This window comes from Hylobates moloch, unplaced genomic scaffold, assembly GCF_009828535.3.
Source record: "Hylobates moloch isolate HMO894 unplaced genomic scaffold, HMol_V3 SCAFFOLD_12, whole genome shotgun sequence".
In the NCBI taxonomy this organism is placed as follows: Eukaryota; Metazoa; Chordata; class Mammalia; order Primates; family Hylobatidae; genus Hylobates; species Hylobates moloch.
In genome coordinates, this window is record NW_026652287.1 from 71,897,702 (window position 1) to 71,924,264 (window position 26,563).

General features: G+C 40.8%; 1 protein-coding gene and 1 pseudogene across 2 annotated transcripts in view; one reads left to right on the forward strand and one right to left on the reverse strand.

Moving 5' to 3' along the window:
• Nucleotides 1-757: 757 nt before the first annotated feature.
• TBC1D15 (TBC1 domain family member 15) overlaps nucleotides 758-26,563 on the forward strand; it is an 80,037-nt gene continuing 54,231 nt past the window's right edge. Inside the window, exons 1-2 of one of the 2 annotated variants that reach the window (XM_032170750.2) lie at nucleotides 771-810; nucleotides 15,778-15,850. Coding sequence is in view for 1 of the 2 variants with exons in the window: in XM_032170749.2 (XP_032026640.1) it covers nucleotides 781-810 (30 nt within the window). In the remaining variant the exon portion in view is untranslated. Of the gene's footprint in view, nucleotides 811-15,777; nucleotides 15,851-26,563 lie in introns of both variants that reach the window. The other variant, XM_032170749.2, reaches the window with a different exon arrangement.
• LOC116814384 (magnesium transporter MRS2 homolog, mitochondrial-like) lies at nucleotides 10,223-15,052 on the reverse strand (annotated as a pseudogene).

Genomic DNA, 26,563 nt, shown 5'->3' on the forward strand with positions numbered 1-26,563 from the left:
TTTCTTGGATCTTCACCGCAACGCCATTATCTAGATTTTACTTTAAGAAACTGAGGTTTAGAGGGCATTGGTGATTTGCCTACTGCCACAAAACCAGGCTAATGGGCTGTGCGCGGTGGCTCAATTCTGTAATTACAGCACTTTGGGCAAAGGCTGAAGCGGGCGGATCACCTGAAGTCAGGAGTTCGAGACCAGCCTGGCCAACATTGATGAAATCCCCTCTCTAATAAAAATCAAAAAATTAGCTGGGCGTTTGACGCGCGCCTGTAATCCCAGTTACCCGGGAGGCTGAGGCTCGAGCATCGCTTGAACCGAGTGGCGGAGGCTGCAATGAGCCGAGATCGCGCCACTGCACTCCAGCCTGCGCGACAGAGCGAGACTCCTTTTCTACAACAACAAAAAACCAGGACAAATCTTGCTGGCTTCCAGTATGGTATTCGTTTCATCTCCCCAAACTGGCGTGGCCTGCGCTAGCTTCAGAGTCTCGACAAACTCCAATACAAGTAAGGTACACATTATTTTAGCAGTCTTCCTTGGGGGAACGTGGGGCAAGCACAAGCGTAGCGCTACGCCTGAGACTCCACCCCAGCCGCCTCTGAGCCCAGCTCAGCACGCACGCGTCAGGCGGCTTTTTTCCGCCCGGCCCCTTTCCTCCACTCCCTTCCCGCCATGCCCCGCCCCTTTCCCGCCCGGATGTTATTCTAGTTTTGCCGGATGTTGTTGTGCGTCCGAGAGACACGTGAGATTCTGCTACGTCATTACCAGGCACGCGCAGGAAACATGGCGGCGGCGGGTGTTGTGAGCGGGAAGGTAGGTAACGGCCTCCAGGAAGACCTCGGCTTTTCTCTGGGAGGGGGATGTTTTTGCTCCTTTGGCAGCTGGTTGGGGGAGGGACACGAGGGACTTTCTGTGTCCGGACAACCCGTGACGTCTGTAGGAGAAGACTGGGTGGTACCAGCTGGTTTCCCGAGAATGCCATTTGAGCCGCGGAGTTATAGAGCCGGCTCCTGCTCCAAGGCCAGCTCAGGCCTCGGCGCTCTTCTGCCCCAGAGCAGAGAGGCTTTTATTCGTATTACCTTTACTAAGGGACAGGTGGCTCTCTAGTTCCTTTTTTCCCCCGATTCACTCTTTCTTGACTCTAGTTCTTTATGTCTACTCTTCTGACTCCAACGTCTTTTCTGTCTTTGAAGCGTTAACCCGACTTGCCTCTGTCTTCTTTGCTACACTCTGGTGAAGATGTTTATGCTTCCTTCGGGAGGAGCTGAATAGGTGCAAGGCAGCTAGCTGTGCGCTTGGAAGAAACGAGTGTATTGGGTCTGTTTTTACCAAGCTGCTGAGTTGGTTGGTTGTGAGCAGCAGGACGTGTTTCCTGAGAGAAATGGAGATTTACACCATCCTGTGCTTGTCTAGGAAGGCGTCCGTACAAATATTTATTTCCTAGGCAGTTCAGTAGGAGTATTGGTCATGCTGGTTTACGGAGGTGGTCAGTGAGACTCCTGATTTCGTTGGCAACTAGGATTACGTGCGGAGATTTCGTCGAATAGTGCCTATTCGCGTTCCTAGGGCACATCTTATGCATGGTTAGGGCTATCAGCTTTATGATGTGCCACCGGTAGTATTTCCCAGTGCAAGAGTATTTCATAAACAGCTGGAATCAACTAAAGTGACTCATCGAACCCTAATGGTTGTTTACTCATTGCAGATAGCGTCCTCTGTTCCTTGAGTTTCACTCATGTCTCCCTGTTGCCTTCCGTACCCCATTTTGAATTATTTGACAGAGTTTGTGGTTTGGTGTTTGGAGTATTAGACTAGGCGGCTGAATGACAAATGTGGGCTTGGTTTTGCTGTTAATCTGAAGTATGACCTTGGAAAATTGGGCAATTGTGACTTGTGTCTTTCACGTTCTTTATCTGCAGAATGGAGGAGATGCCAATCATTATTACTTGTATTGGAGTTGTTAGGGTTATATGAATTTTTTTTTAAAAAAACATAAAATTACATACTTGTACGTACTGGCTCTTTTAAAGGATAGGTGGGCATCCTTTTTTGGATTATTCGTGCTCCTTGGTTGTCTTGTCAGTTTTTTACTTTTTATATTCAGGGTGGATGCTGATATACTGCTTGACTTACTGCATATTTGAAGGTCCTGTTTGATTTTCCATCTAAATTGATCCAGGCTGGGACTTTGCAAGAGGGGATCCCTTCCGTTTAAACATCTCCCTCTTTCAGGTTTGGATTGATTTTGAAAGAATCCTTGAGGCAATGAAGCAGAGTTGTGAAATGAAAAACATTTTTCACTCTTTGCAGCCACTACCTTTCATAGTCTGACTTCTTAAAATGAGACTTATATTTAGTAATTCTACTTCATAACCTCATTTATTCTCGTTCACTGCAAATTCACACCTATTGCCATCACTCCACTGAAACTAGTTTTCCATGCCAAAAGCTGCTCCTCTCCCAAGTAATACTATCATGACCAACAAAACCCACTTGTTCTTCTCTCAGTAAGTTCAGATCTGGTTTAATGGCATCATCTTTCACCTGGTTGCATGTTAAACATACTTGGAGGCATTCATTCCTATAACACTCTAATCAATAACCATGTCCTACCAGTTTTACCTTAAGAGGTTTCTTAAATTTACTGCATCTTCTTTACTATCAGTGCATAGTTCAGGCTTTTAGTCTGCTTCCATTCTTGATTTCTTTGCTGATTTTACTGCTTTTCTACAGTCTCTGCCCTTAATCTTCTCTACACCACCACTGGAGTTATTTTTGTAATGCGCAGACCTGATAATCTCTTGATTTAAAAAGCAAATGAAAACTCTTCACTTTTTTATCGTCAGCATAATAATAATAATAATGAAAGCTGGTTAATGAACATAAAAAGACATGTTACCTTTATGTTTCCCTACTTCCTAATCTTTTTACTTTAGGAAAGGGGATGGGGAGAAAATGGGTGTGTATGTTTATTTATTCATCTCTCCTCTCCCTTCAAGTTTTAGCTAAGAGTTCTAGTTTAGGAATCCAGGGGAGTGAATGTTAACCAAGGCTCACAAAAATCACTTGTGACACTTTTTAATAAAAGTACAGATAGTGGGCTACCAGCTCTGTTGAATTAGAATCTCTCAGTGTCTCCACCTAGGATGTAACTTTTCTTACAACTCTACTTGCTTTGAACTTGGAGTTTCGGAAAGTGATGGAGGAAGTTAATCTCTGTCTTGTAGGGAAGCAGCAAAAGGTAATGGTTAAGAGCTTGGTCTCTGAAGCCAAACTAGTTTCAGAAATTATCTTCACACATTTACAAGCGACTTCAGTAAAATTACTTAACCTCTCTGTGCTTCAGTATCCTCATCTGTGATATGATAACAGTACCTACTTTATGCTTGGTATGGGGATTAATGAGTAAATATATTAGAAACTGTAGACTGAACTAATCATCATGAGGTCAGATCCTGAAATGTTTTATCTGCACCGAACGTAGATTCTGGCACATAATAGGTATTCAGTAAAGAGGAAGAAGCAAGAAGGTAGGAGAAAATGAGGAACCAGGTGCCGTGGCTCAGGCCTGTAATCCCACCGCTTTGGGAGGCTGAGGTGGGAGGATCACTTGAGCTCAGGAGTTCAAGACCAGCTTGGGCAACGTAACTAGACCCTGTCTCTATGAAAAATAAAAAAATTAGCTGGTTGTGGTGACATGTGCCTGTTGTCACAGCTACTTGGGAGGCTGAGGTGGGAGGATTCCCTGAGCCTGGGACTTGGAGGCTGCAGTGAGCTATAATGGTGCTACTGCACTCCAGCTTGGGTGACAGACCAAGACCCTGTCTCAAAAAAAAAAAAAAAAAAAAAGAAAAGAAAAAGAAAATGAGGAGGGATTAGAGTGGGAGAAATGGGTCCATTAATAGCTCTTTTGTTTCAGAGTTGTAAAATCCTGTTGTAGTACACTTCCATTCACTCTAGATTTTCCTGTTAGTGTATTAGAATTTTTTTCTATTGAAAATTACTGGCCGGGCACGGTGGCTCACGCTTGTAATCCTCATCACTTTGGGAGGCTGAGGTGGGTGAATTACTTGAGGTCAGGAGTTTGAGACCAGCCTGGCCAGCATGGTGAAACCCTATCTTTACTAAAAATACAAAAGCCGGGCATGGTGGTACACGCCTGTAGTTCCGGGTACTCAGGAGGCTAAGGCAGGAGAATCGCTTGAAATCAGTGCAGTGAGCTGAGATGGTGCCACTTGTTCAGACTGGGCGACAGGCAGACTCTGTTTCAAAAAATGAAAAAGAAAATTACTTGAAACAATGGGGAAATCAGCTGTTTTTTTTTCTTAGTTAGAATTTGTGATGTCATTTTTAGCAAGAATTTATTTTGTAGCTTAAAATTGGCCCTAACCAATTCTTTTTAAATATGCTCATAGTCCTATAAAATTTTTGTGCGTTAGAAAGATGAATATTCTTAGTATCTAGATTTTCCTGGAGACTTGTTTTCCTAGACTAGATCTTTTAACATGGTAGTTAACTAGCGTATAATAGGAGTATGTCTTATTTTTAAATTTTTCTGGCATTCTTTAGTTCAACAAACGTTTTAGTACCTGCCATGTGCTGAGTTCTTTGGATACAAGGGTGGTTAAACACAGACTTGTATTATTATTGTTAATTTTATTTTTGGGACAGTCTTGCTCTGTCACCCAGGCTGGAGTGCAGTGGTGTGATCATGGTTCGTTGCAGCCCTGACTGTGTATCTCCTCCAACTCCTAAATTATTCGTGTCTCCTATCTGACTTCGCTTGGCACACCAGTATCCTTGAGAAGCAATAATAGTTCTGCCAGTTGCTCTTCCTTGAGAGTTGTACCATTCTCTATATCTCAAAGCATTCTTCACTTCAGACTATCCGTGATGTATTGCCCTTACAACCACCTGTATTGTGCATTTTTTTTAGTTCCATAGTCATTACTCATTAACACATCCCAAATAAAACTCAGTTTGCTTTCTTCTTTCTGTTCTCCCTCTCAGTAAATAACCTCATCTACACAGTTTTGTCATTGACTGTTCTCCCCTTCACCTCTCACATCTAATCAGTCATGAAGTCTTGTCATTTTGATCTTCTAAATATCTTTCTAAGCCATCTGCCTTTCCTCATCCCCACTACCATTGCCTTAGTTCAAGCAAACCATGAGTCTCTCCCTCCCTGGATTACTGCAGCTGTTCGTTCTTGGCCCTGCAGCCACTTTATTGGCTTAGAAAAGGCAAATTTCTAGTTGCTTTTGTCTGTCTTCAGGATAAATTTCAAACTCCTAAATTCTTTAGCATGGCTTATGCAGCCCTTTATGATCTGATCTGGTCTCTGTTTTTGTTTCTAAACTATTTAGACTCTACTGTCTGGTATTTGGGTTTCAATCATGCAGTGAACTACTGCTCTGTATAAAACATACCCTCTGCTAAGAACGTATATCCTCTGCTTCCCTATACTCTCTACTAATTAAAATTGCCATTATTTAGATCTCAGTTTATATGTCGCTCTAAGTAAGTTTTCCTGATTCTCACTCTGCCTGAGCCCCCTAAATCTAGGTAAGATAGCATTTATTAGGGCTTGCTATGGCAGCCTGTTGGTACAATTACATGTTGTAATTGTCTGTTTTCTTGTCATCCTGTTAGATTGTAACTGCTGTGGAGGCAGTGACTGAATCTTACTTATTTACACCTAGTAGCTTGCTCTGTACCTGGCACATGGTAGGCGTTTACTGTATATTTATTGAAGAAGTAACTGAAAATGGTATCTCATTCGGGATTCTCTGCATTCCTCTATTACACTCTACCATATACATTGATTTACTGGCTTACATAATACTGCTAGTTTAGTCAGACACTTTTCCTTGTGTGTGTTTTTTCCACTGACACCTTTTATTTCCAGCATGTGGTTGGTGCTCATAAATGGGCTGAGTGTGTGAGTAAAGAAACTCTAAATCAGATTAAGTGGAATGGGGAGTAGTTCAAAGAATTTAGGCAGGCTATTGCTTATGTTCTTTTTTGAAGGACTTAGTAGAAGTTATTTGCAGAGAGAAAGGATAAAAGGGTGTGTTCCAGGTAGATGGAACAGAATACACCTGAAAAAAGGCACAAAGTTTTCGGGTAACAGAGTTCACAGTGGCCCAAGGCAGAAATGTTTTAGGTGTTGGGGAGTATCAGGAAGTATAGCCTGTTGGGGAGTATCAGGAAGTATAGCCTCACTGTAGAGGTAAAGGGTGAAGTCAGAAGATTTTTAAGCCCCTGTGTGGTATAACCAGATGGACATTTTGTAAAGGTTAGTTTGGGCAGTGGTTATACATTATGCACCTTAGACAGATTATTGGAAGGTGACTAGATCAGAAGAAGAGAGATCAGAATGTTATTTTAGTGACTTAGGCTAGAAATGATAAGGGGCCAGTGTCAGAGGAGAAGGTTTGAGGGACTTAGGATATAGGGTCTGGATGGTGAAAGAAGCATTTAGGATAACTGGGTGGATGACATATCTTTGACAGAATTGGGAATATAGAAGAAGAGCAGGTTTAGATAGAACACATTGAATTTAAGATGCCTTATTGAAATGGAGATACCAAGTAGGTGCTTAGATATTTGGGTGGAGCCCGTTAGGATGCTCAGTCTCGCATTTCCTGGGGATGCTTTCTGGAACCATATGCTCAAATTATCATCTGTATGCCAAATAGTTTTGAAAGAAACTGAACTTTTGAAACTTTTTTCGTTGTTATATTAGCCTATAAGTTCACATAATTGCTAAAGAATGTATGTTGTGTATGATAGGTGATGGGTTTCCAAGTTTGGAGAATGATTTAGGGCAATAATTTTACCCTAAACTTACTGCTACATTTAAAATATTTCGGTTGAATTTTTCCTTTATCTTCCATTTCTGGAAATAAATAAAAATTATAATAATCATAATGTAAGTAAAAATTCAGTCTTAAATGTAGGGACAGTATAAAAAATTACTACTTTTTTTTATGCTTCCTTATTTTTTCCAGCTCTTTGTGTCAGGAAGGATGTTCTTGAGTTGGATTGTGCAAAAGTTCATTCTGTCTAAAAGCTGAATTTATCTGTTTTTCTGCCTCATTTTTGCTTTTTAATTAAAACTTTTGCTAAATTAGAGGTGAGAAAATTTATTCTAAAATGTTTGCTCTGGTAACCAGAACTCTTTTAATAAGTTATATCTGACATAGCTCCTTTGCTAGAGGAGAAAAACAAAATGCAGTTTCTGTTGCTTTCAGCAGGCCATCATTGGAAGTTTTATAAATGTACTTATCTGCTTGGGCATCTTAGCAAATATTTAAGAATAACTAAGAGCCTGGAGGGCAGGAGACATTTTTATCCCGAAAGGAAAACTTTCCTCCTTTTTTTTTATAGTATTTTTACACTTAGAATATTCCTTCTTTACCTTTTTAATAATTTTGCCAGGTACAGACAAGCAAGGAACTCTAATACCTTTTAATCTCTCTGTTCTTTATGATGTCTGGCACATAATTGCTTCATAGAAGTTTGTTGAATTGAGTTTTATACAGTCAGTTTAGCACCACCAAGTGGCAAGTCTTTGAATGCTCTTGATATATTTTGCTTCCTGTGGACACCTGATTCCCAATTAAGTGCGGGTATGATTGTTAATTTTTTTCTGAGGCAGGACTAATTTCTTTCTTTTTAGTGAGAATGTCCTCATATATGTATGTATTTATTTTTAATTAGGTTTTTACTGTTTACAACAATAGACTTTCTATGTAAATTATTTTTTATACAGATTTTTTTTTTTTTTTTTTTTCCTCGAGACATGGCCTTGGTCCGTGGCCCAGGCTGGAGTGCAGTGTGTGATCTCGGCTTACTGCAGCCTCCACCTCCTGGGCTCTAGTGATCCTCCCGCTTCAGCCTCCTGAGTAGCTGGGACTAAAGGCATGCACCATCACACCCAGCTAGTTTTTGTATTTTTTGTAGAGACGGGGTGTTGCCATGTTGCTCCATCTGGTTAGAACTCTTGGCCTCAATTGATCCGCTCACCTCGGCCTCCTAAAGAGCTGGAATTACAGGTGAGGCACCGTACCTGGCCTATACAGCTATTTTTGAGATACAATTGATATGATAGGCCACATGTATTTAGAGTATACAACTTTGACATTTGTGTACACCATGAACCCATGAACACAATTAAGATAATGATGTTTTCACCACCTCTGTTAGTTTTCCCGTGACTCACTGTACTCCATCACTCCATGTGTCCTCAGGCAACCACTGAGCATTTTTTTGGTCACTATAAATTAGTTTTAATTTTCTAGAACTTTATATAAATGGAATTATATAGTATATACTCTGTTTTTGTATGGCTTTCTTTATTCAGGATAATTATTTTGAAATTCATTCATGTTGTTGTATGTATCATTAGTTTTATTTATTTATTTATTTCCAAATAATATCCATTGGGCCAAGCACGGTGGCTCACGCCTGTAATCCCAGCACTTTGAGAGGCTGAGGCAGGTGGATCACGAGGTAAGGAGTTCGAGACCAGCCTGACCAACATAGTGAAACCTTGTCTCTACTAAAAATACAAAAATTAGCTGGGTGTGGTGATATGTGTCTGTAATTCCAGCTACTCGGGAGGCTGAGGCAGGAGAATTGCTTGAACATGGGAGGCAGAGGTTGCAGTGAGCCGAGATTGTGCCACTGCATTCCAGCCCGGGTGACAGAGCAAGACTGTCTCGTAAAAAAAACCCCACAAATAATATTCATTGTATGGGTGTACCACATTTTGTTTATCTAGTCATGTGTTTGATAGACATTTGGGTTATTTCCACTTTGACTGTTACAAATAAAGCTGCTCTTAGGCCGGGTGCCATGGCTCACACCTGTAATCCCAGCACATTGGGAGGCCAAGGTGGGTGGATCACCTGAGGCCAGGAGTTCAAGACCAGCCTGACCAACATGGAGAAACCCTGTCTCTACTAAAAATACAAAAGTAGCTGGGCATGGTGGTGCATGCCTGTAATCCCAGCTACTCGGGAGGCTGAGGCAGGAGAATCGCTTGAATCGGGGAGGCGGAGGTTGCGGTGAGCCGAGATCTTGCCACTGCACGCCAGCCTGGGCAACAAGAGCTCGTCTCGAAAAAAAATAATAAAACAAACAAATAAAATAAAATAAAGCTGCTCTGAGCATTGGCATATGTCTTTTATGAAAATATGCTTTCATTTTTCTTGATTGGATACCTGGGAATGGAGTGGCTGGATCATATATATTAGTTGTGTGTGTAGCATTTTAACACACTGCCAAATTGTTTTCCAAAGTAGGTGTAGTGTTTTATATTTCCACTGGCAGTGTGTGAAAGTTCCAGTTGCTTCATATTTTTGCCCATGTTTAATATCAGTCATTTTAATTATAGCCATTCTAATAGGTGTGTAATAGTGTTTCATTATGGTTTCAGTTTACATTTCTGTAATGACTAATGGTGTTGAGTATTTTTCCATGTGCTTATTTGCTGTCCTTGTATCTTCTTTGATGAAGTATCTGTTTAAATCTTCTGCTTATTTTTTTTCAAACTGTTTTTTTTTGTTGTTGTTGTTACTGAGTTTTTAGTGTTCTTTTTATGTTCTGGGTTTTATATTCTGGATACAAATCCTTTTAATACAAGTTCAGTTGGGTCTTTTTAAAAAAAATTATTTCTTTTTATTCATCTTATATAAAAAGGGGGCCAAATCTAAGAAAATAATGTTATGTCAAAGTTTGCTTTTTAAAGCACAAACTTTCAGAGTTTGTTTTAAGGTTAATACATAGAGTGCTAGCTTTTTAGTCACCTGAGAATCAGGAAATTCACATAGACATAATTCCCTGTGGTGACAAAGAACTATGGCTTCCTATGGGTTTGTCAAGCTCCTAGGCTTCATTCAGCCTGAAATTGTACTTTTCTTGTTATGTATAAATTAAATAAAATCTATACAACGGTCTGTTCTTGTGTTGCCTCACATTATGTCTATAAAAACAGCATTTAAAGTTTGCAGGAAATAGAATTTTGGCCTGTTACAAAGCAAACACTTTGTTTCTTTAACTCAGAATTCTGGAAATGCAATCAAATTCTAGTATTGTGACTGCCAAAATATTTTGTCATCAGATACTAATTTTTTTCAAGTGTCTGATTCCATACAAGAAAGTAATAAAAGTATCAGAAGTTACCGGTGATTATAAAAAAAAAAAAACAAAAAAAACTTCAGTGTCCATAGGGTCGTTCCTCATGGTTTGTTAGGATACTCCTGCCTGATCCAAGTGCATCAGGTCTGAGGCTGTTTTTCATTCAACGCTTCTATCTGCCAGAAGAATCTTTTTAGGTAAGGAGGCCATCGTAGGAGGCAATGGAGCTTCTAGCTGTCTTCCAAGGAATGAAAGCAGGCGCCTCCAGCTGAGCCACTTCCCATGAACATAATTCCTGTAATCAGTCAGAACACTCCATGGGCCTCTTCAAGGGAAGATTCCAAACTCATTCCAAAAGCAACTCCCGTTGCTCCAAAGAGCGAAAGAGAGAAGGTTCTTATGGTCAGCTATAGATTCAACTTCATTATCACGTTACAGTGGTTGTCCAGATTGATGAAAATAATACTTTGTGAATCATCAGTCAGTTCCCTAAGTTCCTAAGCTGCATTGGAGACATCGTCAGCTAGTCAGTAGTAGTTTTCCATCAGCAACTCCATCTCCTCTGCATGGTCAGTCCCAGTACTGCTCTTTTCAAAGACTCGTGGGTCACTCCATTTTGATAGAGCTCTTCTAGCAACTCTTCCTCATCCAAGATCTCCAAAATTGACTCTGAAAATTTTAATATCTGTTTCTAACTCTAATAGACTTTCGCCATTCTGTAGTAAAATGTGGAGTTTGCTTCTGTCTACAGAAGAATGTTTGGGGTCCACCAAAGCTTCCAACGTCTCAAGGATCAGTGGCTGGAAAATGCTAAGTGTCCCCTGAAGGGTGTTGATCCAGTATTGCAGGAGTGCTTCTATAGCTCTAAACTCAAAAAATTAAAGGGTTTGTAACAAGTTGACCCTCTCCAGACAATTGTGAAGAGAGTTCCCGGAACAGCCATTGCTGTGAGTTTAAATTGTGATAATCTAATATCAGAAGACACTCTGGAGTTATCTCAGCTTCTAAATACTCCATTCTCATGATAATCCTATTATTTCTGGCTGTGATACTCATTACATAGTGAAGTCTCAAATCTCTGGCTTGAAGACCTAACTCTTGGTATAACTTAGTTTTCTTCCTTTCAAAAGAAGTAACATTTCTCTGTAAAATTTTGTCATGGTAAATACTGGGGCTACACTGGCTAGAGTGGTTTGAAAGACATCAGAAGTTCTAAGCCAGTGCATTTCACCTGCCATGCAGAGCCGGCGGGGTTCGCACAGTGGGCGACACAGCTCCTTCTGAGCAGGTTGGCTGCACAGCCACAGGCAGCCGCAGAGTTTTTGTTCTGTTGCCCAGGCTGAAGTGCAGTGATATGATCATAGCTCACTACAACCTTGAATTCCTGGGCTCAAGTAATCCTTCCGCGTCAGCCTCCCAGGTAGCTAGGACTACAGGCATGTGCCACCATGCCTGGCTAATTTTTTTGTTTTGTAGACATGGGGTCTAGCTGTGTTGCCGAGGCTGGTCTTGAACTCCTGCCCTCAAGGCGATCCTCCTGCCTGGGCCTCTTTGTTAGTCAGTTTTCACACTGCTATAAAGAAATACCTGAGGCCGGGCTCAGTGGCTCATGCCTGTAATCCTAGCACTTTGGGAGACCGAGATGGGCAGATCATGAGGTCAGGAGATTGAGACCATCCTCGCCAACATGGTGAAACCCTGTCTCTACTAAAAATACAAAAATTAGCCAGGTGTTGTGGTGCACACCTGTAGTACCAGCTACTTGGGAGGCTAAGGCAGGAGAATTGCTTGAACCCGGGAGGCAGAGCTTGCGGTGAGCCAGGATTTTGCCACTGCATTCAGCCTGGTGACAGAGCAACACTCCGTATCAAAAAAAAAAAAAAAAAAAAGCCCTGAGACTCGGTCATTTATAGAGAAAAGAGGTTTAATTGGCTCCTGGTTCTACAGGCTGTACAGGAAGCATGATGCTGGCATCTGCTCAGCTTCTTGGAGGCCTCAGGAAACTTACAGTCATGGTGGAAGGCAAAGAACAAGCCAACACGTCACATAGAGCAGGAGGAAGGGGGAGGGGGAGGTGCTACACACTTTTAAACAACCAGATCTCATTGGAACTCACTATAGTGATGATAGCATCAAGAGTGGATGGTGTGAAACCATGAGAAACCACCTCCACTATTACCTCCCCCCAGGCCCCACCTCCAACGTTGGGTATTATAATTCAACATGAGATTTGGGTGGGGACACAGATCCAAACCATATCATTCCTCTTCTGGCCCCTCCCAAATCTCCATGTCCTTATCACATTTCAGAATAGAATCATACTTTCCCAGTAGTCCCTCAAAGTCTTAACTCATTTCCAGCATTAACTCAGAAGTCCAAAGTCTCATCTGAGACAAGGCTAGTCCTTTCCACCTATGAGGCTGTAAAATGAAAAACAAGTTAGTTACTCCCAAGATTCAGTGGGGTTATAGGCATTGGGTAAATACTCCCATTCCAAAAGGGAAAAATCGGCCAAAAGAAAGGGGCTACAGCCACATGCAAGCCTGAAACTCAGCAGGGCAGTCATTAAATCTTAAAGCTCCAAAATAATCTCTTTTGACTTCATGTCCCACACCCAGGGCACACTGATGCAAGGGGTGGGCACCCAAGGCCTTGGACAGCTCTGCCCTGTGGCGTTGCAGGGCTCAGCCCCTGTGGCTGCTCTCAAGGGCTGGCATCATGTGCCTGTGGCTTTTCCAGGCTAAGAGTGCAAGCTCTTGGTGGATTTATCATTCTGGGGTCTGAAGGACAGTGGCCCTCTTCTCACAGCTCCACTAGGCAGTGCCCTTGTGGAGGCACCAATCCTACATTTCTCCTCCTCACTGCCCTAGTAGAGGTTCTTCATGAGGACTCTGCCCCTGCAGCAGGGTTCTGCTTGGACTACCAGGCTTTTCCATACATCCTCTGAATTCTAGGCAGAGACTCTCAAGCTTCAACTGTTGCATTCTGTGCACCTGCAGGCTTAACATCATGTGGAAACTGCTAGGGCTTATAGCTTGCACCTTGTGAAGCAGCAGCCTGAGCTTTACCTGGGCCCTTTTGAGTCACGGCTGGAGCTGGAGTGTCTGGGATGCAGGGAGCAGTGTCCTGAGGTTGTGCAGGGCAGCAGGGCCCTGGGCCTGGCCAAGGAAACCATTTTTCCCTCCTATGCCTTGGTCCTGTGATGGGAATGGCTGCTGCAAAGGTCTCTGAAATGCCTTCAAGGCCTTTTCCCCATTGTCTTGGCTATCAGCACTTGCCTTTCTGGTAGTTATGCAAATTTCTGCTGTGGGCTTGAATTCCTCTCCTGAAAATGGGCTTTTCTTTATTGCCACATGGCCAGGCTGCAAATTTTCTAAACTTCTATGTCTGCTTACCTTTTAAATATAAGTTCCAGTTTCAGGTCATTTCTTTGCATACGCATATGAGCATAGGTTGTTAGCAACAGCCAGGCCACATCTTGAAGACTTTGCTGCTTAGAAATTTCTTCCACTGGATACCCTAAATCATCCATCTCAAGTTCCAAGTTCCACAGATCCCTAGAGCAGGGGCACAGTGCAGCCAGGCTGTTTGCTAAGACATAGCAAAAGTGACTTTTACTCCAGTTCCCAGTAGTTCCTCATTTCCATCTGAGACCTCCTCAGCCTGGCCTTCACTCTCCATATCACTGCCAGTATTTTGGTCACAACCGTTCAACCAGTCTCTAGGAAATTCCAAACTTTCCCTCATCATCCTATCTTCTGAGCCCTCCACACTCTTCTGACCTCTGTTAGCCAGATCCAAAGCTGCACCCACATTTTAAGGTGTCTTTATAGCAATGCCCATTCCTGGTACCAATTTTCTGTATTAGTCAATTCTCACTCCCTGCTATAAAGAAATACCTGAGACTAGGCAATTTATAGAGAAAAGAGATTTAATCGGCTCACAGTTCTTCAAATTGTAAAGGAAGTGTGGTGCTGGCATCTGCTCAGGTTCTAGGGAGGCCTCAGGAAACTTACAATCATGGTGGAAGGCAAAGAGCGAGCCAACACTTCACATAGAGCAGGAGGAATAGAGAGAGGGGAGGTGCCACATACTTTTAAACAAAGTCAGATCTCAGGAGAACTCATTATTGACAGGACAGCACCAAGGGGGATGGTGCTAAACCATGAGAAACTGCCCCCATAATTCCATTACCTCCCACCAGGCCCTGCCTCCAACATAGGGGATTACAATTTAACATAAAATTTGGGCTAGGGACACAGATCCAAACCATACCACCCTCCCAGAGTGCTGGGATTACGGGCGTGAGCCACTGCACCTGGCCGAGTCTTGAACACATGGGTTACACTTAAAATAATACTTTAATATCCTTCACTACTGATTATTTGTGTTGTTTTGTGGTCAATTGTAATTGATTTTTTTTTTGTTATAGGTCATATTTTCCTGGCTGTTAGCATGCCTTAGTGGTAAATTTTTTACTGGATGTCAGACATGTTGAATTCTCTTTTTGGATGCTAGATATTTTTGTGTTCTGTGAAATACTATTGAGCTTTGTGTTAGAAGGCACTTAAGTTGCTTGGAGTCAGTTGGGTACTTTTGGGTCTTGCTTTTAAACTTTGCTAAATGGTATCAGCACAGCATTTAGTATAGAACTAATTTTGCCTCACTGATGAGGCAAGGGAGTGCTTTGTGAATTATGAGATTTCCCACTCTGACTGCTGTAAACAGTTATGTGAGCCTGCAGATAGTTTCTTCTAATAGTTTCCCTCTCGCCTTGAGTTTACTGACAAACACGCACTGTTCCATACTCTGCTGAATACTCGAGGAAGACTGCAGATTTCTTGAGTTCCCTATGTGTTCTTCTCTTTTCTCTGGTACTTTCTCCTGTGAACTCTAGCTGTATTGGCATCCCCTATTTCCCACATCCCTCTCCTCACTGGACACCTTCTGAGTTTTCTCTCCCTTTCCCATAGCTGGGAACTCACAACAGTAAGCTAGACAATTGTATTGCTCACTTCATTTGGTTCCTTTCTCTCAGTAGTCACTGTCCTTCATTGTTTGATGGGGAGTATTGTGAAAACCATTGTTTCATAGGTTGGTCAGTATTTTTAGTTTAGTTTATTATTATTATTTTTCTGGTGGGAGGTTAAATCCAGCCTGTCATTCCATCTTGGCCAGAAGTGGAAGTTTTTATATAGGGTTTCTTTTTCCCTTCTGTTTTTGGTGGAATTAATACCTGTCTCTTCTGTACATCTTTTTTCCCCTTCAATCGTAGGCTGAATGTTTGTGTTCCAAATTTGTTCTCTCTGTTGTTATGAACTCTTAAGATGGTTTTTTTCTCCCAAGATTTTACCATTTCCTTCTTGTTGGTCTGCATTAATTCTCTTTTCTGTTCTGTACCTTCTGACAGGCAACATTATCAGCAAGATATTCAAGAATTTTAACAGATGGTATGTATTTAGAGAATATGCCAGTAGATGTTTGGGTAGCTGAAGGTCATCATCATATACATAGAGTGGTTTTATACCAGTTTGTAATTTGTATTAAAGTGTCTTTTTTCTTCCTTCTCATTGATAGTCTGTATAATCTTCCAAAACAATAGCATTCCTCTCCCTCCCACCTTTTCTTTTGCAGATTCACTTGGTGACAGGTGGTGCTACTTCCTCAAATCTCTGCTTGATCTGTTCTTCCCTTTCTTTTTCTCAAGGTATATTTTTTCATTATTGAATTTGTGTCATGTTTTCCATCAGACAAAATTCCTTCAGTACCCTTGAGATTTGATTTAGATCCTATTTAAGACTTTACATTTTGTGTATTAGTTCGTTTTCACACTGCTATAAAGAAATACCTGAGACTAGGTATTTTATAAAGGAAAGAGGTTTAATTGACTCACAGTTTTGCATGGCTAGGGAGGCCTCAGGAAACTTCATGGCGGAAGGCGAAGGGGAAGCAAGGCATGTCTTACCTGGCGGCAGGAGAGAGTCCTCAGGGGAAACTGCCACTTTTAAACCATAAGACCTTGTGAGAACTTCCTCGCTATCATGAGAACAGCATGGGGGAAACAGTCCTTACGATCCAGTCACCTCCCACTGGGTTCCTCCCTCGACGTGGGGATTACAATTTGAGATGAGATTTGGGTGGGGATACAGTCAAACCATAGCATTTTGTGTTTATCACCAGTAATTTTTAGCGTTTTTATTGTAAAAATTCATATAGTGAAAATCACATTTAACATATAGCTGAAAGAGTCATAAGGCAAACTTTCTTGTAATCACAGCTTAGGTTAAAAAATAGACCTTTGCCAGGAGATTGAGACCATCCTGGCTAACACGGTGAAACCCTGTCTCTACTAAAAATACAAAAAAATTAGCCAGGCGTGGTGGTGGGTGCCTGTAGTCCCAGCTACTCGGGAGGCTGAGGCAGGAGAATGGCGTGAACCTGGGAGGTGGAGCTTGCAGTGAGCCAAGATCGCACCACTGCACTCCAGCCTGGGCGACAGAGTGAGACTCCATCTCAAAAAAAAAAAAAAAAAAGACGTTTGCCAATAACTCCAGATGACCTTCCACGTACCACCCCTTGTCTACAAAGAAACCATTATCCTAACTTATCATAATCACTTTCTTGCATTTCTTCATTAGTAGTAGTATTAAAACATAGCTATTGTGTCTTTTTAAAAAAATGGTCTTCCATATCTTCTACTTAGTATTACTGGGTACTTAAGAGTTTTGTTTTTCTTAATCAGTTGCACCTTTTGTCTTGTTATTGTATGTGATTTTTTTTGGGGGGGGGTATCTTGTTATTCAAATTTCAATTTAAATTCATTTAATCAAATACATTATTTCTTGATTTTAAAAGATTGGACAATACAGAAATTATGGTTCACCCTGCCCCCACACTGCCAAACCACCCAAGTCTTGATTTTGACACTATGTATCCTTTGAGCAGTTTTCATATTCATTGTTCTCTGCCAGATGAACTGGAAGATGAAATGAAAACATCATTTATATCCCCATTAGAGATGTATTTTAGATAAGTTTTTGCCATATAATTTGTTCCCTTGTAAAATATCTCAAATTAGTAAGTTGTTAGGCTTGGGGATCTTATATAGACTTTTAGTAATATCTCAGATATGGTTTGGGAAACTGATTAGTCTATTCTGTTTTTACATATTGATGCCTCTGTATCCCTAAGGTAAGAGTCATGAGAATGTATTTCCTGTACATTCTTTTGCTATTTGAGATGCATGGTGCTGATTCTTTGTAGAATTTGGCTTCTTATGGGAGGAGTCTTCAACATGTTGCATATCTCTGGTAGTGTAGACTTTTGTGTCAGTCTTTTTCTTCTTTTAGCCTTCAATTTGCCAGATTCCTGATTGTAATTTCCATTGACCTTTACCTTCTTGGGATATATATATTTTTCTTTTTTTTCCTGACTTATTTTTTTTTCTACTGTTCCTGTGAGCTCTTCATTTTCTCTCAAATCTTAGGTAGTAGAAAGAAAGGGACTGCTGATGCTTTTTCTTTGCTTCCTGTAGTACAGAGGACCTATTCATGTTCACAGCACTGGTAGTTGGTGAATACTACAGATTGGGATGCAAACAGCATGTAGGATATTGGAACAGTTTTGTCAGTGTCCATATATGCTGAGCCTTAAGTTGATAGCCTTTTTTCATTATGTACTCTTTGGGCAAATAAAACTTGTAGAGTAGACCTTCGAGTCTCAGCCCCAGAGTAGTGGAAGAACCTTGAGCAAATCACTTGATTTTCTTGCAGTTTTTTCAGTTACAAGGTGGGAATGATAATATCTATCTAACTGAATTTTGAGGGTCAGATGTGATAATGTAGAAATGTTTTTGTAAAGTAAGGCGTAATAAAAATATTACATAGCAGATAAAAGCATTTGAAGCTTTCTTTTAAAATTTTTTAAATTTAATTTTTTTAATTTATTTTTTTTTTCTTAAGAGATGGGGGTGGAGGGGCGTCTTGCTTTACTGCCCAGGATGGCCCTGAACCCCTGGCCTCAAGTGATCTTCCTGCCTTATCCTCTCAGTGTCCTGGGATTACAGGTGTGGGACACTGCAGCTGCCCAGAACCTTTTAGTTTTTGCATTAGAGATCATGAATAAAACCAGTGAAGACATTGAAAGCTTATTCTACTAACAAATGTTATCTGAGATGAAATTATTCACATCATAATTGTTCCCTGTAGCAAAATAATTTTTTTGTGACAAATATGCATGGAGATAGCTTTTTCAAATGTCAGTTATTATAATCGATAAACATAAGAAGCAGAATGTTCTATGGCAGGATGATACTAAGGAATCAATTCATGATAGAGTAATTAAGAAATATCTTCATTATATATTATTGAAGTTTTAATTGGACTTTTAAAAATCTAGATTTTGCTTTTATTTTTAATTGGTAGATAATAATTGTATATATTTATGGGGTACAGTGTGATAATCTGATATATGTATATAATGTGTAATCAAATCTTAGTATATCTATCACTTAGAACATTTATTCTTTGTGTTAGAAGCATTCACGATCTGCTCTTCTATTTGAGAATATACAATAAATTGTTAATTATATCATGTGATGGTGCTGTAGAACATTAGAATTTATTCTTCCTGTCTAGCTGTACTTTAGTATTCATTAACCAACCTTTGTCTATTCACCTTTCCACAACCCTTCTCTGCCTGTAGTAACTGCTGTTCTACTTTCTACTTCGATGAAGCCAACTGTTTTAGCTTCCACATAAGAGTTAGAACATGTGGTATTTATCTTTCTGTGGCTGGTGTATTTTACTTAACATATATCCTCAATGTTCATCCATGTTACTGCAAATGACAGGATTTTCTTCATTTTTATGGCTTAATAGTATACCATTGTGCATATATGCCACATTTTCTTTCTTTCTTTTTTTTTTTGAGATGGAGTTTCCCTCTTCTTGCGCAGGCTGGAGTGCAATGGCGTGACCTCAGCCCACCGCAGCCTCCACCGCCCGGGTTCAAGCGATTCTCCTGCCTTAGCCTCCTGAGTAGCTGGAATTACTGGCATGTGCCACCATGCCTGGCTAATTTTGTATTTTTAGTAGAGATGGGGGTTTCTCCATGTTGGTCAGGCTGGTCTCGAACTCCCGGCCTCAAGTATCTGCCCACCTCGGCCTCCCAAAGTGGTGGGATTACAGGGGTGAGCCACCATGCCTGGCCACCACATTTTCTTTATCCAGTCATCTGTTGATGGACTCTTAGATTGACTCCGTATCTTGGCTACTGTGAATAGTGCTGCAGTAAACTTGGGAGTGCTTCTTTGACATACTGATTTTCTTTTTTTTTTTTTTTTGAAATATAGTCAAAAGTGGGATTACTGGATCATATGGTAATTTTTTTTCTTTTTTTTTTTTGAGATAGAGTCTCGTTGCTCAGGCTGGAGTACAGTGATGCAATCTTGCCTCATTGCAACCTCCCAATTTCTGGGTTCAGGCAGTCCTCCTACCTCAGCCTCCTGAATAGCTGGGACTACAAGCACGTGCCACCATGCCCGGCTAATTATTTTTATATTTTTGTAGAGATAGGGTTTCACCATGTTGCCCAGGCTGGTCTTGAACTCCTGAGCTCAAGCCGTCTGCCCGCCTTGGTCTCCCAAAGTGTTGGGATTACAGACATGAGCCATCATGCCTGGCCACTGTCATACTGAACTTTCATACTGTTTTCTGTAGTGCTTGTACCAATTTACATTCCCATCAGCAGTGTATAAGAGTTATCTTTTCTCCATATCCTCACTAGCATTTTTTTTTTTTTTGTAGTTTTGATGACAAAAAATTAGTCATCAGTTAATTAGCCTTTCTGGGATGAGGTGGTATCTCATTGAGGTTTTGATTTGTATTTTCTTGCTAATTAGTGATGTTGAACATTTTTTTCAAATACCTGTTAGCCATTTTTATGTTTTTTTTGTCATTGTCATTTTTAAATGTAGATATAGTTTATTTGGGCCAAGATTGAGGATTGCAATCTAGTAGCATAGATTCAAGTTGCTCTGAATGTAAACTTCCTGTATGTCTTCTTTTGAGAGATACCTATTTAGCTTATTTGTCCATTTTGAAATTGGAGTATTTTTTTTTTCTGTTGAGGTTTTTGACTTTCTTGTATCTTCTGGATATTAAACCCTTGTTGGATATATAGTTTGCAGGTATTTTCTCCCATTCTACAGCTTGTATCTTCATTTTGTTGATTGTTTCCTATGCTGTGCAGAAGTTATTTTGATGTAATCCTGTTTGTCTGTTTTTGCTCTTGTTGCCAGTGCTTTTGCATTCTTCTCTGTAAAATCTTTGTCCTGACCAGTGCCCTGTATAATTTCCTCTAGTAGTTTTTGAAGCATTTTCTTGTAGTAGTTTCATAGTTTTGGATCTTACATTTAAGCCTTCAATCGTTTTTTTTTTTTTTGGAGATGGAGTCTCGCTATGTAGCCCAGGCTGGAGTGTAGTGGCACGATCTCAACTCACTGCACCTTTGCTTCCCAGGTTCAAGCGATTCTTCTGCCTTAGCCTCCCGAGTAGTTGGGATTACAGGCACCCACCACCATGCCCAGCTGATTTTTTTTGTATTTTTATTTTATTTTATTTTATTTTGTTTTATTATTATTATACTTTTAAGTTTTAGGGTACATGTGCACAATGTGCAGGTTTGTTACATATGTATACATGTGCAATGTTGTGCTGCACCCATTAACTCATCATTTAGCATTAGGTATATCTCCTAATGCTATCCCTCCCCCATCCCCCCACCGCACAACAGTCCCCAGAGTGTGATGTTCCCCTTCCTGTATCCATGTGTTCTCATTGTTCAGTTCCCACCTATGAGTGAGAACATGCGGTGTTTGGTTTTTTGTCCTTGCGATAGTTTACTGAGAATGATGATTTCCAGTTTCATCCACGTCCCTACAAAGGACATGAACTCATCATTTTTTATGGCTGTATAGTATTCCATGGTGTATATGTGCCACATTTTCTTAATTCAGTCTATCATTGTTGGACATTTGGGTTGGTTCCAAGTCTTTGCTATTGTGAATAGTGCCGCAATAAACATACGTGTGCATGTGTCTTTATAGCAGCATGATTTATAGTCCTTTGGGTATATACCCAGTAATGGGATGGCTGGGTCAAATGGTATTTCTAGTTCGAGATCCCTGAGGAATCGCCACACTGACTTCCACAATGGTTGAACTAGTTTACGGTCCCACCAACAGTGTAAAAGTGTTCCTATTTCTCCATATCCTCTCCAGCACCTGTTGTTTCCTGACTTTTTAATGATAGCCATTCTAACTGGTGTGAGATGGTATCTCATTGTGGTTTTGATTTGCATTTCTCTGATGGCCAGTGATGATGAGCATTTTTTCATGTGTTTTTTGGCTGCATAAATGTCTTCTTTTGAGAAGTGTCTGTTCATGTCCTTCGCCCACTTTTTGATGGAGTTGTTTTTTTCTTGTAAATTTGTTTGAGTTCATTGTAGATTCTGGATATTAGCCCTTTGTCAGATGAGTAGGTTGCAAAAATTTTCCCATTCTGTAGGTTTCCCGTTCACTCTGATGGTAGTTTCTTTTGCTGTGCAGAAGCTCTTTAGTTTAATTAGATCCCATTTGTCAATTTTGGCTTTTGTTGCCATTGCTTTTGGTGTTTTAGACATGAAGTCCTTGCCCACGCCTATGTCCTGAATGGTATTGCCTAGATGTTCTTGCAGGATTTTAATGGTTTTAGGTCTAACATTTAAGTCTTTAATCCATCTTGAATTAATTTTTGTATAAGGTGTAAGGAAGGGATCCAGTTTCAGCTTTCTACATGTGGCTAGCCAGTTTTCCCAGCACCATTTATTAAATAGGGAATCCTTTTCCCATTTCTTGTTTTTGTCAGGTTTGTCAAAGATCAGATAGTTGTAGAAATGTGGCATTATTTCTGAGGGCTCTGTTCTGTTCCATTGATCTATGTCTCTGTTGTGGTACCAGTACCATGCTGTTTTGGTTACTGTAGCCTTGTAGTATAGTTTGAAGTCAGGTAGCGTGATGCCTCCAGATTTGTTCTTTTGGCTTAGGATTGACTTGGTGGTATGGGCTCTTTTTTGGTTCCATATGAACTTTAAAGTAGTTTTTTCCAATTCTGTGAAGAAAGTCATTTGGTAGCTTGATGGGGATAGCATTGAATCTATAAATTACCTTGGGCAGTATGGCCATTTTCACGATATTGATTCTTCCTACCCATGAGCATGGAATGTTCTTCCATTTGTTTGTATCCTCTTTGATTTCATTGAGCAGTGGTTTGTAGTTCTCCTTGAAGAGGTCCTTCACATCCCTTGTAAGTTGGATTCCTAGGTATTTTATTCTCTTTGAAGCAATTGTGAATGGGAGTTCACTCATGATTTGGCTCTCTGTTTGTCTGTGATTGGTGTAGAAGAATGCTTGTGATTTTTGTACATTGATTTTGTATCCTGAGACTTTGCTGAAGTTGCTAATCAGCTTAAGGAGATTTTGGGCTGAGAAGATGGGGTTTTCTAGATATACAATCATGTCATCTGCAAACAGGGATAATTTGACTTCCTCTTTTCCTAATTGAATACCCTTTATTTCCTTCTCCTGCCTGATTGCTGTGGCCAGAACTTCCAGCACTATGTTGAATAGGAGTGGTGAGAGAGGGCATCCCTGTCTTGTGCCAGTTTTCAAAGGGAATGCTTCCAGTTTTTGCCCATTCAGTATGATATTGGCTGTGGGTTTGTCATAGATAGCTCTTGTTATTTTGAGATACGTCCCATCAATACCTAATTTATTGAGAGTTTTTAGCATGAAGGGCTGTTGAATTTTGTCAAAGGCCTTTTCTGCATCTATTGAGATAATCGTGGTTTTTGTCTTTGGTTCTGTTTATATGCTGAATTACATTTATTGATTTGCATATGTTGAACCAGCCTTGCATCCCAGGGATAAAGCCCACTTGATCATGGTGTATAAGCTTTTTGATGTGCTGCTGGATTTGGTTTGCCAGTATTTTATTGAGGATTTTTGCATCAATGTTCATCAAGGATATTGGTCTGAAATTCTCTTTTTTGGTTATGTCTCTGCCAGGCTTTGGTATCAGGACGATGCTGGCTTCATAAAATGTGTTAGGGAGGATTCCCTGTTTTTCTATCGATTGGAATAGTTTGAGAAGGAATGGTACCAGTTCCTCCTTGTACCTCTGGTAGAATTCGACTGTGAATCCATCAGGTCCTGGACTCTTTTTGGTTGGTAAGCTATTGATTATTGCCGCAATTTCAGCGCCTGTTATTGGTCTATTTAGAGATTCAACTTCTTCCTGGTTTAGTCTTGGGAGGGTGTATTTGTCGAGGAATTTATCCATTTCTTCTAGATTTTCTAGTTATTTGCATAGAGGTGTTTGTAGTATTCTCTGATGGTAGATTGTATTTCTGTGGGATCGGTGGTGATATCCCCTTTTTCATTTTTTATTGCATCTATTTGATTCTTCTCTCTTTTCTTATTAGTCTTGCTAGTGGTCTGTCAATTTTGTTGATCTTTTCAAAGAACCAGCTCCAGGATTCATTAATTTTTTGAAGGGTTTTTTGTGTCTCTATTTCCTTCAGTTCTGCTCTGATTTTAGTTATTTCTAGGCTTCTGCTAGCTTTTGAATGTGTTTGCTCTTGCTTTTCTAGTTCTTTTAATTGTGATGTTAGGGTGTCAATTTTGGATCTTTCCTGCTTTCTCTTGTGGGCGTTTAGTGCTATAAATTTCCCTCTACACACTGCTTTGAATGTGTCCCAGAGATTCTGGTATGTTGTGTCTTTGTTCTCGTTGGTTTCAAAGAACGTCTTTATTTCTTCCTTCATTTCATTATGTACCCAATAGTCATTCAGGAGCAGGTTGTTCAGTTTCCATGTAGTTGAGCGGTTTTGAGTGAGTTTCTTAATCCTGAGTTCTAGTTTGATTGCATTGTGGTCTGAGAGACAGTTTGTTATAATTTCTGTTCTTTTACATTTGCTGAGGAGAGCTTTACTTCCAACTATGTGGTCAATTTTGGAATAGGTGTGGTGTGGTGCTGAAAAAAATGTATATTCTGTTGAATTGGGGTGGAGAATTCTGTAGATGTCTATTAGGTCCACTTTGTGCAGAGCTGAGTTCAATTCCTGGATATCCTTGTTGAGTTTCTGTCTCGTTGATCTGTCTAATGTTGACAGTGGGGTGTTAAAATCTCCCATTATTATTGTGTGGGAGTTGTAAGTCCCTTTGTAGGTCACTCAGGACTTGCTTTATGAATCTGGGTGCTCCTGTATTGGGTGCATATATATTTAGGATAATTAGCTCCTCTTGTTGAATTGATCCCTTTACCATTATGTAATGGTCTCTTTGTCTCTTTTGATCTTTGTTGGTTTAAAGTCTATTTTATCAGAGACTAGGATTGCAACCCCTGCCTTTTTTTGTTTTCCATTTGCTTGATAGATCTTCTTCCATCCCTTTATTTTGAGTCTATGTGTGTCTCTGCACATGAGATGGGTTTCCTGAATACAGCACACTGATGGGTCCTGACTCCTTATCCAGTTTGCCAGTCTGTGTCTTTTGATTGGAGCATTTAGCCCATTTACATTTAACGTTAATATTGTTATGTGTGAATCTGATCCTGTCATTATGATGTTAGTTGGTTATTTTGCTAGTTAGTTGCTATAGTTTCTTCCTAGCCTCGATGGTCTTTACAATTTGGCATGTTTTTGCAGTGGCTGGAACCGGTTGTTCCTTTCCATGTTTAGTGCTTCCTTCAGGAGCTCTTTTAGGGCAGGCCTGGTGGTGACAAAATCACTCAGCGTTTGCTTGTCTGTAAAGTATTTTATTTCTCCTTCACTTATGAAGCTTAGTTTGGCAGGATAGGAAATTCTGGGTTGAAAATTCTTTTCTTTAAGAATGTTGAATATCGGCCCCCACTCTCTTCTGGCTTGTAGAGTTTCTGCTGAGAGATCAGCTGTTAGTCTGATGGGCTTCCCTTTGTGGGTAACCCGACCTTTCTCTCTGGCTGCCCTTAACATTTTTTCCTTCATTTCAACTTTGGTGAATCTGACAATTATGTGTCTTGGAGTTGCTCTTCTCGAGGAGTATCTTTGTGGCGTTCTCTGTATTTCCTGAATCTGAATGTTGGCCTGCCTTGCTAGATTGGGGAAGTTCTCCTGGATAATATCTTGCAGAGTGTTTTCCAACTTGGTTCCATTCTCCCCGTCATTTTCAGGTACACCAATCAGACGTAGGTTTGGTCTTTTCACGTAGTCCCAAATTTCTTGGAGGCTTTGTTCGTTTCTTTTTATTCTTTTTTCTCTAAACTTCCCTTCTCACTTCATTTCATTCATTTCATCTTCCATCACTGATACCCTTTCTTCCAGTTGATCCCATCCGCTACCGAGGCTTCTGCAATCTTCGCATAGTTCTCGAAACTTGGCTTTCAGCTCCATCAGCTCCTTTAAGCCCTTCTCTCCATTGGTTATTCTAGTTATCCATTCGTCTAATTTTTTTCAAAGTTTTTAACTTCTTTGCTATTATTTTGAATTTCCTCCCGTAGCTCGGAGTAGTCTGATCGTCTGAAGCCTTCTTCTCTCAACTCGTCAAAGTCATTCTCCGTCCAGCTTTGTTCCTTTGCTGGTGAGGAACTGCGTTCCTTTGGAGGAGGAGAGGTTCTCTGCTTTTGAGAGTTTCCAGTTTTTCTGCTCTGTTTTTTCCCCATCTTTGTGATTTTATCTACTTTTGGTCTTTGATGATGGTGATGTACAGATGGGTTTTTGGTGTGGATATCCTTTCTGTTTGTTAGTTTTCCTTCTACCAGACAGGACCCTCAGCTGCAGGTCTGTTGGAGTTTACTAGAGGTCCACTCCAGACCCTGTTTGGCTGGGTGTCAGCAGCGGTGGCTGCAGAACAGCGGATTTTCGTGAGACCACAAATTCAGCTGTCTGATAGTTCCTCTGGAAGTTTTGTCTCAGAGGAGTACCTGGCTGAGTGAGGTGTCAGTCTGTCCCTACTCGGGGGTGCCTCCCAGTTAGGCTGCTCGGGGGTCAGGGACCCACTTTAGGAGGCAATCTGTCCGTTCTCAGATCTCCAGCTGCGTGCTGGGAGAACCACTACTCTCTTCAAAGCTGTCAGTCAGACAAGGACATTTAAGTCTGCAGAGGTTCCTGCTGAATTTTTGTTTGTCTGTGCCCTGTCCCCAGAGGTGGAGCCTACAGAGGCAGGCAGGCCTCCTTGAGCTGTGGTTTGCTCCACCCAGTTGGAGTTTCCTGACTGCTTTGTTTACCTAAGCAAGCCTGGGCAATGGCGGGCGCCCCTCCCCCAGCCTCGCTGCCACCTTGCAGTTTGATCTCAGACTGCTGTGCTAGCAATCAGCGAGACTCCGTGGGCATAGGACCCTCTGAG